Source organism: Dermacentor silvarum, chromosome 7 (assembly GCF_013339745.2).
Source record: "Dermacentor silvarum isolate Dsil-2018 chromosome 7, BIME_Dsil_1.4, whole genome shotgun sequence".
Taxonomy (NCBI): Eukaryota; Metazoa; Arthropoda; class Arachnida; order Ixodida; family Ixodidae; genus Dermacentor; species Dermacentor silvarum.
Window position 1 is genome coordinate 179,322,268 of NC_051160.1, and position 15,764 is coordinate 179,338,031.

Genomic DNA, 15,764 nt, shown 5'->3' on the forward strand with positions numbered 1-15,764 from the left:
TCCCGTTTTCCAAGAGCTTGCCCCACGTTGGGAACGCCAAAATGTCGGGATATGTGGGGATTGCCGACGGCCCTCTGCCTCGACACACCGAGCCCCGCGGTTGGCGCATGCCTGCGCATCAACCGCGGTCCGATACAAGCTCGAGGAAACAATAGACGACAACCACGTGTACACTCGGAAAGCATTTATTACGACTGAAACTAACACTTCAAGCAGGCCAGCTAGCTATAGTTGACATCGCTGAGGGTTCCCTCGAAGAGAATAATACACTAGGTAAAGAAGGGCTTCCGACTTACCAACTGGGGAATACGGGGGGGGGGGCGGCGTTTGCCGCGGCAACGCGGTTGACTAACCACGTGCGGGAATACGGGAGCAGCAGCGGAGACTTTCGCCATCGCCGCTTGCTGGGGACCAAAGAGACCCGGGCGATATCAGCGGGATCTCGCGTGACCCACCCGGTGGCGCTGATAGCGCTTGCGATTCCCGTGCACCGCCCGCGAAAGGAAAGTTTCCCCTCTCCCAACGCTCCCTGGCACGCATGCGCGTGACGCGACGTTCGCTGCCCGTGCGGCGGTTATGGGACCCGAGGGTTCCCACAACTATTATGAGCAATATGAAAGGGAACACAGGAACACATAGAAAACACACTCAGACCCAGCTATGGGTGATACGCAGTGGCCGCCGTCAGAAACAAGGTGGAAAGGGGGACGCTGTTCTAACAACTGTTTGCACTCCCGCCATGCATCTGCAAAGTGCGGAACTTCGCATTGCCAGCAGACAGTGATAACACTGTTAGATATTGCATCACTGACAACTGGGTGCGTCGATTCAAATAAAGAATTGGCAGAGTCCTTCCATGTTTTTCTGGTCACGAAACTCCGCCGTCATCTATGGGAGAGGTTCATACGCTGTCCAAAGCTGCCGCGACGCGGCGCCACTACGCATCGGAGGGCATCGTTCGCGTACCGAAACGCTTGCGCAGTGCGAGGCGAGCTGAGTGATCGGGTGCGTTCTGTGCATGTGCTGTGCTATTTTTCGAGTGCTGGACTGTTTAGTTGAAGTGGCGGGGTGGGACAACGATGCCGAACACGTGTTGCGTGCCGGGTTGCCGTTCCGGCTACAAGGGCACGACCGAAAAGGTGTCGTTGTTCCGTTTGCCTATTGACAAGGAGCTGCGCGAGAAATGGAAGTGGGCCATACCGCGGCAGGAAGGTGGCGGTTTTAACTTCGAATGCGCGAAACATTTCGACGCCTCCGAAATCGTCACTGCGTACAATTTCAACATCAACGGCGACGCCGTGTCCCTGGAGCGTGAGCAGCCGACGCTGAAGACTAACGCCATTCCAAGGATTTTTGAAGGCCTTCCAGCGTACCTCACGAAGCCCAAACCTATATTTGCATTATGATTTGTTGAGCAAGTTGTGTGTGCATGTTTAAGTAACAGCTGCAGAAGTAGAATAGTGGTATCTCTAACCAGCCATATTTTTTTAATTACTGTATTTGTGATGTGGCTACTTGTGTTCGTTTGAGTTGTTTTGCCATGTGTTATGAAATGCCTATGCTTTACACTTTCTTGTTTATAGAAACAATCTTATGCATTGTGCATTTATTGCCATTCGTTTGCTGGTGTTTGTTTCCTGCCCCTTAATACATATCTCTCACGTTTGATGTTTTTTTCTTTATGCTTATTACATCAGATTATTATATCTTTATGCTTATTATATCAGTGCTTTTAACAACTTCTTGCATTGTGAATGGTGGAACATTCATGACCGGACACCTCTTTGTGCTGTTTGTATTTCGCTCCACTTATTTTGCATGATAAATAAATGATCATGCTTGTATGTTGTTTTTGCACCAACACGTTTTATTTCTTTTTTTAATCGAATTATAAAGCAGTTTTTCTTTATTTTTCGACCATGATAAGAATATCAGGACCGGTGATTACAACATTTTAACATCCTGTAAATAGGTGCGCATTAAGAAACAAAATACCTAGTCTCATCGCTTCTGCGTCGAAACCACGAGCAGCTTGAATAAGTGTTGGGCTTACTGACGCTTCTAAAAGACTGCTTGCTAAGGCAATTGCCTAATTACAATACAGCTAGTTTCAACTGTACAGGTCCTAACACTTCACGTTTGCCTTAATCCGTTGCTAAAAGTCGCACCGAAGACATTTAGTAGTGGATTTTGTCTTGCATTTATCCTACCTAAATCTCATTCAGAAATGGCATCGTTTTGCAGAGAAATCTGAAGCGCTCGGAGCAGCTCAATTTCCTTTTCATTGTCATTAAGCATTCTACAGAAGCAGTCTTTTGCAATAACAATTTCATACTTTTGATCTTCGGATAAGATACTGCCCACAATTTAACAGAAAGTGAACAGCTGTGCTCGGTGAACAATCTGACGCTATGCGCAACGGAGAGTTGGCGCTTACTTGCGGGGGTGCAACAGCCCATAGGTTTCATCTGGTGATAAGTGGGACCACTGGCGCTTTGTGCGAATGCGCGGTGTCTAATTTCAGGCAAATATTAAACAGCGGAGCCTACCGAAGTGTTGAGGCGAACGGCGATGACGAAGAAATATGGACCGAGACCGCCCGGCCGTGCACAGCGGACGCATTTCGACGGGGGCGAAATGTAAAACACCCGTTTATTTAAATTTAGGTGCATTTTAAAGGATCCCAGGTGGTCAAAATTAATCCTGAGTCCACCACTACGGCATGCCTCATAATCGTATGGCGATTCTGACTCAAAATCCCAGATACTTTTTTTTTTCTTTGGTCCGAGACCGCCGCAAGCTCCATGTTATGAGCGGCTTTTTTTTCGTCCCGGGCGCTCATATCGTGGCAGAAGACGCAATCGGGCAGTTATTTAAGCATGTGGAATGTTAAAAATAGTTACGTGAAAGTAAACCGACGGTTGTGGAAGTTGAGAAAGCTAGAATACCGAGGCTGCCCCGCACACAACCACAGCGGTAGCGGCGTTCGCATGCCCTCCCATGCACGGTCGCGCCTCTAGCGGCGGGCGCTGGCTCTATATGAAACTGAGGCGGCAGTTTCGTGACCAGAAAAGCATGGAAGGACTCTGGAATTGGTTTGAAATACAGGGCAAGCTTGGTCTAAGAGTACTATCAAGCAGTTACGCGAAGAAAAAAAAGAATGAATGAAAGAAAAGAATATGAATCGGTGTAAGTCACTGCGACGATTACCGTCTTATCGGCTGTCGGACAATACCATATTATCGGCGAAATGACGTAAGCTGCTGCTTTGTAGAAATGCCAGCATAGTGGGAGTGCCAACAGTTAGTGGAAGAGCGCCCTTATTTCCCCCTTTTTTTTCACAGCGCCATCTATGTATCGCTCTGAGTCTGTTTCAAGGCTGTTTGCCACATGTTCCTGTGTTTCCTTTCATATTGCTCATAATTGTACATGTTGGTTTTCTTTGTGGCGAATAAACACTTGGCAGTGAGCGCTTAAGTTAAAACCTTTCTTGTGGTGTTGTGTATTGAGTAGGTGCGGTAGTCGTGCGTACATGTGGGTTTCCAATGTGGCAAATAAACAGCTGGCAGTGAGCGCTTGACTTAAAACCTTACTTGCGGTGTTTGTGTTGTGGGGATGCACGACTCTCACGCGTCCCCTGATGTTGTTTTCCCCGCATGTCTCCTGTAGTCTGGCTTCTCTGTGTGGCTAAGCCCGGCGGTGGTTGCGGCGCGTTGCGAGAAATGGCGCTAGTGTCGCGATGCTAACGCCACCGAATGGCGAGGTCACTTGGGAGAAAAAGGTCGGAGGCGCTCTCTCTCTTTGGGTTGGGATCGGCGGCCAACACGCACGAACGCTTTGCGCGTGCGCCGGCCCGCTTCGCGCAACCGTCGCGCGAGGCTAAGAGCAGGACACCGGTATGGACGAACACGGATCGTTCGAACGCGCCACCGTTCGCGTGACCGTACACGTGAACGACTAGGCGATGGTGTCATAGCATGGGGCGAACATATGCACTCGCTATCTGGTCGCGGTGAGTCGGACTTAGAGTCGAGTACGACCCTAAATCTGCGTTACCTTATAGCCGTCGGCATTTCAAAATGACCGCCTCGCACGCGCGTCGAGCGTAGCTACTCTCGAGTCTAGCTACCGTAGCTTAATTCCACCATGTGCTGCAGTACAAGTGCTTAGGCAATAGTCTACCGTCTGTCTTCACGTTCTCTGCGTCTGCTCTATCAGCATGAAGTACCGAATTCATCATGATACCGCATTTAAAAGGAAAGTGATCATGTGACCTGCGTTCGGGACTGGCGCAAGCAGAAGGAGAGGATTTTCGCCAGCAAAGCAATGCAGAATGGTTTCAGTGGACCGAAGCAGGACGTAATCTGCGACGATCCACTTCGGCGATACAATCGCCTTGGCCCTATTTTGAAAGCAGTCGGCGACGGGGAAAGTCCACCGCGCACCGTGTTTTCGCCGCTTATAGGTCGCGCTGAAGCGAGAGGCATGATAGCACTAAGGTCGATTCGCTCGCCGCGATTTGTCACTTGAGCGTTTTGACAGTTCGTTTCCGCGGTCAACGAGCAAGATGTGTTCATGTTTGCTTGTGTGCGCATGACACCGTGCTTGTTAATTTATTTAGTAAGCGAATACAGAACCTCGAGCACGGTGACAGTGATGGCAGAAATGCGCCTGGAGTGTCCATTATCGCAATAAAATAGTTATTTTGGTTATAGTGCGGTACCACTTATAGTGCGGATATTCGCGACTCCAGCAACTTACGTTATAAGCGGTCTACGCTGTAATGTCTGGGATGGCCACTGAGAGTTAGCTGCTGTGCTTGTGATGCAACAGCAACCTGTGAGCCTGCCTTGGTCAAAGCAAGCATTGACATGGGAGCATCACATTATGTGTGCTTGCATCGTGCACACAAAACAGCCCCAGCTGCATTTCTCTCCTTCAAGTGGAGCCCCGCTTGCACTCACCCCGTAGCTGGAGTTGCCCGGTAGCCCGGGGTGTGCCCAGCAGTTTGACCGGGTATGGGCTGGACTCAGGCGGCAGCTCCAGGGACGCTGGGAAGCTCTCCAGAGGTACGCCGTCTGCCAGCAAGGACTGCATGGTGGAAAAACAAATCATGATGTGCTCACTGCAACAAGTGGGCCAACCAGAAGGGGCAATAACTATGTGTACAGTCATGCACGTGACTCCTCACATGCCACCAATTGCACACAGACAGAGTTGCCAATAAAACAAGTGAAAATGCATAACACGTATACACAAGCCCAGTATATATCAGTCGTTGGTAGGTTGTAGTCTCCGGGTTCTCTCAAGCCGCCTTTGTCGTAAGGCTTAGGCTTGACGGCCAACTCCCTTGTGCTTGCCTTGTACTACCGGGGTTCGGCGGTACAAGGACAGGCAGAAACACGACAACACATGATAGTGTAACAAGTATAAAAAGGGTTTATTGCTCCATGGGAATTCGCGTGGAAGCAGGCTATAGAGTCGACCTCGACGTTTGTCGGGGTCGATAGTGGTCGAATGAGGTAGGACACGACAAAGGAAGGGAACAAGATGGTTACCTGAGCTCCGTCCTTCGTCGCGGCTCGCAGTCGTGTCCCATTTCTCTGGCGTGCGCCGGTCGCACCGATCGCGACCGCCCCGCCTCGTTCTGGGCTCGGTCCAATGAGCGCGGGGCTCCGCGTGCACGTCACCGCTGCGTTTGCAACCGGTTTCCAAGAGGATCGCGCCACCGCGCGAAAAGCCGTTTGGCTCCCCGAACGGGAAGAGGGAAAAACGCGTCTGCTCTCCTCACTTCCGTGGCGCGCGTAAGGACGCGGGGAAATATGAACCTTCGTAATTCCCACAAGGTCTTTCAACAAATGACACTGACGGGGCTACTCCTATCATTGCATGTGGTGTGCAGAATATTTAGTAGGGTACGCTCAACAGGATGCAATGCAATACAGATAACACGTACCGCTGTCAGCATGCTTAACACGAACGCTCCGCAGCTTGGCCTGAACCAACTTGGACTGATGCCAGCGCCGCGAAGTGCTGTGTGCTGTTATCTCGCTATGTTTGCAGCGGTTGATGATAGCTGGAGCGCAGCTTGATTTGACTGTGGGCTTCTTCGATTTTCCACTTCTGGCTACCCGCGGGCTGCCAGAGCCAGCCAGCGCGCCTTCGTTTTTCTCGGGTTGCTCCGCCGACCGCGTGACGCACTTCCGCCGCGCGTTCATTTTACTCGGGCTGGACGCTTCTGGCTACCCGCGGGCTGCCAGAACCAGCCAGGACGATTTTGTTCTGGCTGCTCTCTAGAAGTTCTCTGGCTAGCAGACGACAAAAAGAGGCGATGCGTGCTCGCCGCCATATTTGTGGGGACTTGACGGATTGCAGAGCGGGCGCTTGAGGACTTTTACCTTGCTCAGCCAACTGCTTGCGTCGACGCTAGTGCGCGCCGCCCTGGCTGTTGTGGTGTTGGACTTCGTCTCGCGTACTCGTCGGCGCGGTGCGTGGATCGCTGATTGCGTTGCTTCTAGCATTATCTTACTAGGGTGCACCGTTCTGCCTTGCGAGGCGGTGCCATACGAGCGGCTGGCGAACCATTTGAAGCTTCCTTTGTGTGTGCATGTGTGCATGCCGTGAATCCTTCTTCCCCGCCGTATACAGCGCGCGCGGCGTCACCGTGGCCGCTGTCGATTATGCTTGATTATGATTGTGTTCCGCGCAAGTTGGTCGCGAAGTTGTAGACGCTCAATTCCCCACATCGCGGTGCTTTTTTGGTCCATCTTTCTCTAGTGGTATCCCTTTTCACATTGCTCGCGTATATGCGGCGATATCTTTTTTCTGCAGTTATATAGCGAAGGCGTCGCAGCTAGCCATGTTCGCTCCGTCTCTTCGTCGTATGCTGGGGTGGCAGCTCGAAACCGCCGTTGATGTTAAAGGAGTGCACTGGTTGAGATGAATAGTGGCCACACGTATATTAGGTTAATTATTGCTCTCTAACAATACCAATATCGACCAATACTATTTTTCGTGTAAAGCTTTTCGCTGGTCCCAGGTGGCCTGCATTTTCATGCGCCAGCCGCAGAGCCAGCTCCTTCAGCACAGGAGCAGAATTAAAAGGAGCGCTATCAACCGATACAAATTTTCTCAAATCGAATTCAAGCATTTCGATCGGCAAATTTTACATGTGATGACGTACCCGCTTTTTCATGTCTTGTCAAATGACTTCTAATGTCGCCGGTGGCCGACCTCCTCGAGGCATTCCTCGAGCGATCGCTTTTTCGCGATTATTTACGTGCGGTTTTCTGTATTGGCATTGTTACGCTGTGCCAGTCACGCAAAATCTCGCAAAAGTTATTGTTTGCCCGAATACACCTGTATATTTTCGAGGTGGCAACGCAGAAATGGGCCGACTACGCCTCGCGCGCACCGCCCATGCCGGTCGTTGCCATGCTGGTAGCATGTTTACATTTATCTCCTGGCCAGCGCTGTCCCGGCGTCCGATTTTGCTAACTTCGGGCAGCTCCGGGTTGTCTTGGGATCCCAGCCCACGTGACTTCATATCAGAACCGGCTATCAACTCCAGCTGCGCATGCATCAAAAACACTAAAAAATACAAATTTAACAATACACATGGTGGGCACAGGCCAAAGTGATCAACTCCTGAGGAACTTAAGTTCCTTATCGCAGAGAGTTAAAAATGGGGCACTAACACAGGTGGCTCCTAAATGACACATGGAAAAGGCCTCAAAAATTTCCCTGGCCATCTGATCGCTGTACCTTCTTAACACACGTGTGTTATCTAGGAGTGGTGCACACCCACACATTGCACAATGAACAGCAAGATTACTGCCAGTCTTAATATTGACACAGTACGCATGCTCCTGCAAACAATCATTAATACAACGTCCCGTTTGCCCTATGTAAGTGCAGCCACACGAGGTGGGAATTGAATACACTGCATTGGTATTGCATTCTACAGGCTTGGCGACATGTCGCTTATTGCACAGTCCAGGTGCTCTCCGGCTCTCATTGACTTTCTTGCACAGCCTTCCCAACTTGTTAGGCGCGGTAAACCCCCCCTTTACACCAGCCCGGCCTGCGGCTTTCTTGATGCGATGGGAAACACCATGTATGTACGGGATCGCAACAGTCTTGGTTAAATCCTCAACCACTGCGCGCTGTTTCCTGGGGGAACGAACCTCTTGCAATAAAGCTTCCGTCGAGAATGACAGCAGTTGTGTAGGGTAGCCACTTTCCTTAAGTCGCTGGACTTGATTGGAGAAGCTGCTGGACATCAAGTGAGGGCAAGAGCGAACAACGGCATTTCTAAGGGCCCCTAGGGCGATGGAGCACTTCACCACTTTTGAAAGGTTGGATGTGTAGGGGAGGAGGACGAAAAGCTTTGTCATAATCTCAACAAGGTCACCACGCTGTTGTCTGGTTTGCTAGTGCGCACCGCGAGTGCGCAGCATATAGCACCGCTTGCTCAATGTACTGCAAGGGCATTGTCATTACCGGCATTGTTTATGTTCTTGAATTTTTCGTGCTGCCTTCATGTTCACATGACATCATTCTTGGCTGGGACTTCTTGTCTCACCATCGTGCCGTCATCGACTGTGCTCGGGCCGAAGTGGCGCTTTTCCGCTTTCTGATGCTCCGCTGCCTGACCCTTCTGCAAGTAAAGCCGCCAAGCTCACCGTTGTCTCCGATACGAACATACCACCCGAAATGGCGGTTCTTGTGCCCGTATTTTGCTCCACCGCGCAAGACGCTACGGTGCTTTTTACACCGTCGCAAGGCTCTACCTCTCCCGTTTGCTGTCCTCTACACTGTATCTGGATTATCCGCTATGTTTGTGTGTAACCTGTTTCAATCCCCTGTGACCTTATTGCGCAGAGAATCACTCGGTCCTGTTCAGCCCCTTGACCCGCTTCACATTCTCGATACTTCCGATGACACGGCCTGTTATGAGCTCGACGCCCTCTCTTCTCCCTTGCTGTGCACATCATCATCATCATCATCGTCGCCGTCGTCGTCGTCAGACGTTCTTGAATCTGCCTTGGACGCCGATCTGCCACCTCCGTACCGCCAGCAAGTCCTCGCGCTTCTTCAAAATTTTCACTCGTCGTTTGATTGCAACCAGCCATCCCTGGGACGTACGGCGATCGTCACTCACAGCGTCCCCACTGGTTCCCATCCACCATTACGCGAGCGACCATACCGCGTGTCGGCAGCCGAGCGACAGATAATTACTGAGCAAGTCGACGATATGCTGCATCGTGGTGTCATTCGGCCTTTCCACTGTCTTTGGGCGTCTTCTGTAGTATTAGTACGCAAGAAGGACGGCTCAATACGCTTCTGTGTGGATTACCGTTGGCTCAATAAGATAACTCGTAAAGAGGTCTATCAGATAACGCCCTCGACTCCTTACACGTACTGCCGAGCCACTGACCCATCTTACAGAATAAGACATCGCGTTCAAGCGGGAAAAGCTACACGTCAAAGCATTCCAACAGGATTCCACTGTATCACAGTATTAGTAACCACTTAATCGTAAACATCCCCGCCGTTCCCTGCTTCTCTCTCTCTATACCTCAAGTAAAACACATGCAAAAATGTGGAAAGCAGGTAAGCACCTTGTTTTTATGAACAAAGTCGAGAGATCAAAGTCGGGAGAACAAAGTCGAGAGTAGATAACACATTAAACAAAAGCAAATCAAAATGCTGCAGAGAAGTTAGCCAGTTGCATTCATTCCTCAGAATGATGCCATCGATCCTTTCAAGTGCATACGGTTCTTGGATGTCCGCAGCTAATCAAGTGTGCAGACGTATCACGAGGCATACGCTGTGCCCAACAACATAGAGGAAAAGTTGCTAATCAGTTTGCAATTACACATATAACTGCATAAACTCAAATAACGATATCCTGTCATTACTCTCTCTACAATTAAAGTATCATGCAACTTGCAAGATATACAAAGACAGCATGAGATTTGTGTATCTGAATCTTATTTTTGTTAGCTTGTGAGATGCAGCTGCATACTGTTTTATTGCATTGTGTGATTTAAAGGCATGTGTGTGCAGACTCCCCAAAACTCTACTCAACCTAGCTCACACGGACTCAGACTCACCCAAAATTCTACTCAACTGAGCTCACTCCGACTCATGTTCATCAAAATTCCACTCAGCTAGGCCCACATGAACTCAGCCTCATGGGTTGGTCCAAGTCTTAGTGAGCCGACTCTTGAGTGTGTTCACTGATTTATGTATAGAATATTGGCTATCGCTACTTGCTCATTGATCCACACTGCTCCCTTCCTGTCTCTTAACGTTATGCCTAACATTTTTCGCTACATCGCTCTTTGCGCAGTCCTTAACTTGTTCTCGAGCTTCTTTGTTAACCTCCATGTTTCTGCCCCACATGTTAGCACTGGTAGAATGCACTGATTGTACACCCTTTTTTTTTCAACGAAAATGGTAAACTCCCAGTCAGAAATGCTTGACACATGCTCTCCAACCAATTTTATTCTTCTGTAAATTTCCTTCTCATGATCAGGGTCCCCTGTGACTAATTGAAGGAGATAAATACTACACTCCTGCAGAGACTCTAGAGGCTGACTGGCGATCATGAATTATTGTCCCCTTGCCAGGGTATTGAACATTACCTTTGCCTTCTGCATATTAATCTTCAACCCTACTCTTACACTTTCTCGATTAAGGTCCTCAATCAATTGTTGTAATTCATCCCCAGTGTTGCTGAACAGGACTGCGTGCTCTGCAAACTGAAGGTTGTTGAGATATTCACTGTTGATTCTCACTTGTAAGCCTTCCCAGTCTAATAGCTTGAATACTTCTAAGCATGCAGTGAATAGCATTGGATAGATTGTGTCTCCTTGCCTGACCCCTTTCTTGATAGGTAACTTTTTACTTTTCTTGTGGAGAATCAAGGTAGCTGTGGAATCTTTGTAGCTACTTCCCAAGATATTCACGTATGCCGCCTGTACTCCTCGATTATGCAAGGCCTTTATGACTGCTAGTATCTCTACTGAATCAAATGCGTTTTCATTATCTGTGAAAGCCATATAGAGAGGTTTATTGTACTGCGCAGATTTCTCGATTACCTGATTGATGACATGGGATGTGATCCATTGTAGAATATCCCTTCCTAAAGCCAGCCTGTTCTCTACGTTGACTGAAGTCAAGTGTCAGTTGTCAGCAACTCAAGAGATCAGGGGTGCTATTTGGTAGCAATTCTATTACTTTCGACGATGACTGTTGATGTCCTCACCCGGCTGCGATTGGTCGAAAATGACCGGGCCACGCCCATGTTGTCTGTCAATCACGCGATGTCAGGAGCCCGCAGAAACCCGCTACGTCAAAATGACGTTGATGTACTCATTATGCGCAATAAAAGTCATAGTTTTTTAGCACCGCCGGAGGTAGGGTCGTTTCAGAACGTATAAAAAATGGCTGCCCCCTGCGGTGGCTCTTCGCCTTCGCCGACGCGGACACGGAGAGCCACACGACGCATTTGACATGCCAGATGACCATTTTCGACGGCATTTTCTTCTCTTGAAGGAAATGGTGCGGTTGTTGTGCGAGGAACTGGTGGGGGAACTAGAAGCGGAGCGAGTGACCGGACTGTCAGTGGAGCAGAAGGTGTTGTGCGCGCTGCTCTTCTTTGCCACCGGGAGCAAGCGTCCGTAGGGAGCGAGGGGACGATCCGGCGGGTGTCGCAGTCGACCGGGAGCGAGTGCGTGCGACGCGTGGCCGAGGCTGTCGTAAACGCAGGGGTCCGCAACAAGTGTGACCATTTTCCAAAGACGTCCGAAGAAAAGGCAGCCGTGAAGGAGGGTTTCCTTCGGCGCGGCGCTATTCCCGGCGTTATCGGATGCACGGACGGTGGCCTCACTGCCATTATCGCACCCAAGGGTGAGCGCAATACTGCTGCGTTCATGTCTCGGAAGGGCTACTACGCCGAAAACTGCATGTTCATAAGTATACGTCATGTTCTCTAGTGCTGCTCATTCCTTTGACAGTTGTGTTGCACCTGTCAACACGTACTTTATCCGTTCACATTTTCCGCTGATCTGCGACGCAGACATGAGGATCCTGACCGAGTATCCCATGCGACCGGGGTCAGATCACGACTCATTCGTCTGGCGGACGACATGGCTGCGCCGGCAGTTCCAGGCGGGGCGCATCGCGAATCCCGGTGTATACCTCATCGGTGAGACAGAGCATTTTTAGTCGTAATCACGCTTCATCAGCGAATAAAACGCCATGTCCACCCCAACACAAACTTATAATTAAATAACATGCACACGAGTAAGTGCCTGCCTAAGTAGAAAAAATCAAACCAATTAGTGCTAGCACTGACAATTTTAAATGTGTTAAGTTACAAGCATGCTACCAAGTACCTGCCAGGAGCAGAAGAAAGCAACACATATTAGTGCTACTACTTTATCATTGGTAGCACCAGTAAGTGTTGATTTCTTCACCTTCAGGGGGGCACCGAGTAGTACGCTTGTAATTTGGTTAACAGTTTGTGTCGGGGTGGACATGCCCAATTCGTGCTCTTACTTGGGACTCACGACAGTGTGAGGTCTGCTACGTTTGAACCCTACCTTTGTTGAATGATGCTGTAACTTTCCTCAGTTGTCAACTTGCCTCTCATCAGAGCAGTACTCAGTGCACCATTTCCATTTTCATGCAGGTGACAGCGGCTATCCCTTGGATCCGTGGCTCCTGACCCCGGTTCTCGGCTATCTTCCTACACAAACAGCCGAGGGGAAGTACAACACAGCACATGCCACCTTACGTTCTGTAGTGGAGAGGTGTATTGGGCTCTTGATGAGGCATTTCCGCTGTCTGCAGCGGTAGCGCACCCTCCTTTACGAGCCAGAACGAGCAGCCAACATTGTCGCTGCATGCGCTGTGTTGCACACACAACCTTCGGCTGTCTGAGGGCGACAAAGACGACGATGATGAAAGTGATGACGACAGCAGCACCAGCAGTAGTAGTGAGCTCGATAACAACGGCGACCCCATACCACATGGTGTGCCCCGAAACAGCGGGTCTCGATTGAATTATCTGAGAGGGCGGGCTGTCCGAGACAGTGTAATCGGCATGTTCGACACAACCCGTGCGCAGCACATGCATTACTTGAGGAGTGTGTGGCTGCATTTGCAACATCAACAGCATTGTGAGCATCGCTAGGTACATACACGCTGTTGTAGTATCAGCAAGATGTGGTGGTCGAACAGATACGAAATAATTGCATTGTGCATTTATTGCTGTGAAATTGCTGACAAAACATTTTTCATACTCAGTTGTAGTTGATGTCTACATAATGCAAAGCATTAACGATTTATAGAGAAATGTAAAAGTTGTGTAGTCGAGGGTTATGTAGACCGTACATTTATAATAAGTAAAACAAACTATATAGTGGTAACATATAAGATTGAAAGATACCTAAAATTAAGTGGCTTCTAAAGGTGTGTTTGACATTTGCTTGCTGCTGCTGTCGTCATGTAGATGCCCTGTGTTCCACGGATGTAGCGTGCAGTTTTGTTTTGTAGCCTTTTTTTCTTACTAGTATCCCTGACAGTTCTCCGCTTCCCTTATGTAATGAAGGACATTAGCGTTTGTCTCCTCGGTTTCTACTCGGGCAGTGAAGCTCACAAAAGCCAAAATGCACAGTGCACATCGCACCTTCTGCTGCATCGAATGTGCTGTTACATGCACACCTTCTAGGTCCTGCACCCTTTTCTCTCGCAACAACCGCAAAATTTCCTGAAAATGCTGTCAACTCGTCATCCAACATGTCAAGCGGTGTGGCTGCCGTGAAGTGTGTTCACGTAGATTTCAGCCAAGTGTCCTCACTTGTAAATAGTAGAGTCAATAACTGAAATGTTACACAGTAATATTTTTATAGTGCAAGCTAACACTGCAAATGTAGCAGTGACATGTAAATAAAACATTAAACAAAACTGCAACTTTCTTTATTCTTCAACCTACAGCCCTTTTTTAAAGTAAAACATGTTTATGCACACATCATATGCAATAGCAATTACATTAAAGAACCGTGATAATCATCAGGCTGCAGTAGTAGAGACATGCAGCATATATCACGTCACCTTGTATAAATATCACATCCCCTTGCACTTGCGTCTAAAATATCACAAGTAACGACACGCATTGTTTCATAAAACTACTGTGCAAACCATAGTTACACAGAAATAGCACCCAGTTTAAACTGTACGAGAAAAGAATGTACAGGTGCATAAATTATCATGCAACAACAGAACCATATTTATTATCACAGCCAGATGTGTAAGCACATCACCACATGTGAAAGGAGCATGCTGTCGTGGAGTTACAAAAAAAAAAAACAATGTCATACTTTGATAGTCACAAATATACAAATGAAATGAAGGAGTATAGGCAAGGAATTTTCATCACATTTTTGAGTGTGTTCATAGGTTGCTTTCAACGTAACCACTTATAGTGCAGCACCGGATATAGTGCGGTCTTTTCAGACTCCCGTTGATTTTCCCATAGCACTACATGTATACACGTATCGCTTATAGTGCAGTTGCGGGAAACGAAATACCGGTTACAGTGCGGCTGCCTGGGAGTACGTAAGTCAGTGGAGACGGCAAACGCTCCCCTCAAACGGGTGCCCCAAGGAGTGCTCGAGGAAGAAAGAGAGACGAAGTGGAGGACAAGCGCACGTGGTGTGAACGAACAGCCAGTGAGGCTGAAACCAGAATCTTGAGTGCGAGTCGTGAAATATCACGGCGCGCATAGCGAGCGAGGGCCGCGAAACAAGTTTGTATGGGTGTTCTGTCGCGTTCGCTTCACGATAACGGCAGTAAACGAAACTTCAGGGAGCGGGCGGCGCCGGCACAGCACGGCGAAGGGCGCACACAGAGACCGTGGAATGGGAGGGAGGAGTGCGGCAGGGAAGCGGATTTTGCCTCGGCAACTCCGCCGCTTCGGTGGCTCTCCTCGCCCTCCCTCGTAGCTCCCTCACTTTCGACTGTCACCATGCGCGCCCGCCACCGTGCAGGCGCCGCCGCTGGGCCGCTCCAGCCGGCCCGGTGCCAGCTCCCCGAAGTTTCGTTTTCTGCCGTTATAGGGAAGTGGGCGTTTGCCGGCGTGGGCAGTTTCGTTGGCCGGCCGGGGACAGCGCCGCTGCTTCCCTCTGCACCGTAGCCGCAGCGTGCAAGGTCAACACGTGACTAGAAACTAGAGGAAGCATAAAGGAGAAAGAAGGGTTCACTGCCATTTTCTACGCGTGGCTACGGTAGCATGGCTGAGACGTCGGCACGTACACGCATGTTCCGGCGCAACGCAGCATCGGCGACCATGCTATTTGAGAGAGGGTGAAATTCCCGCCGCATTCTTTTTTTCTCTTTTTTTTGTTTTGTTCGCGCGCGACATTGAGGGGGGGTTTCCTAAGCTTTTACTCTATGGCGGTGCCGGAGCAATGCAGGTCGGAGGCGCCGTCGCGTGATTTGGTTCGAATTAACGAGATTCGACTGTAAATTGAATGCAAACGTTCTAGCCGCATTCCTCGACTGTCGCATACACGTGGCGGCTCGGTGCACATGTTTTGCATATGTGCAGGCCTTGAAAATTGTTGCTTTGGTTATAGTGTGGTACCGCTTATAGTGCGGATATTTGCGACTCCGGCGACTTACGTTATAAGCGGTCCACACTGTATTAAGGTCCGAATTCTCCTGCCTCTCAAGAAGTGATCGCCACTATT

General features: G+C 49.4%; 1 protein-coding gene across 1 annotated transcript in view; it reads right to left on the reverse strand.

Annotated features, from left to right (window-relative positions):
* Positions 1-15,764, reverse strand: part of LOC119459367 (trafficking protein particle complex subunit 9-like) — a gene marked incomplete at its 5' end in the record, with an annotated part of 439,675 nt that overhangs the window by 270,182 nt on the left and 153,729 nt on the right. Inside the window, one exon of the mRNA XM_049671685.1 lies at positions 4,965-5,091. Coding sequence (XP_049527642.1) covers positions 4,965-5,091 — 127 coding nt within the window. The remainder of the gene's footprint in view (positions 1-4,964; positions 5,092-15,764) is intronic.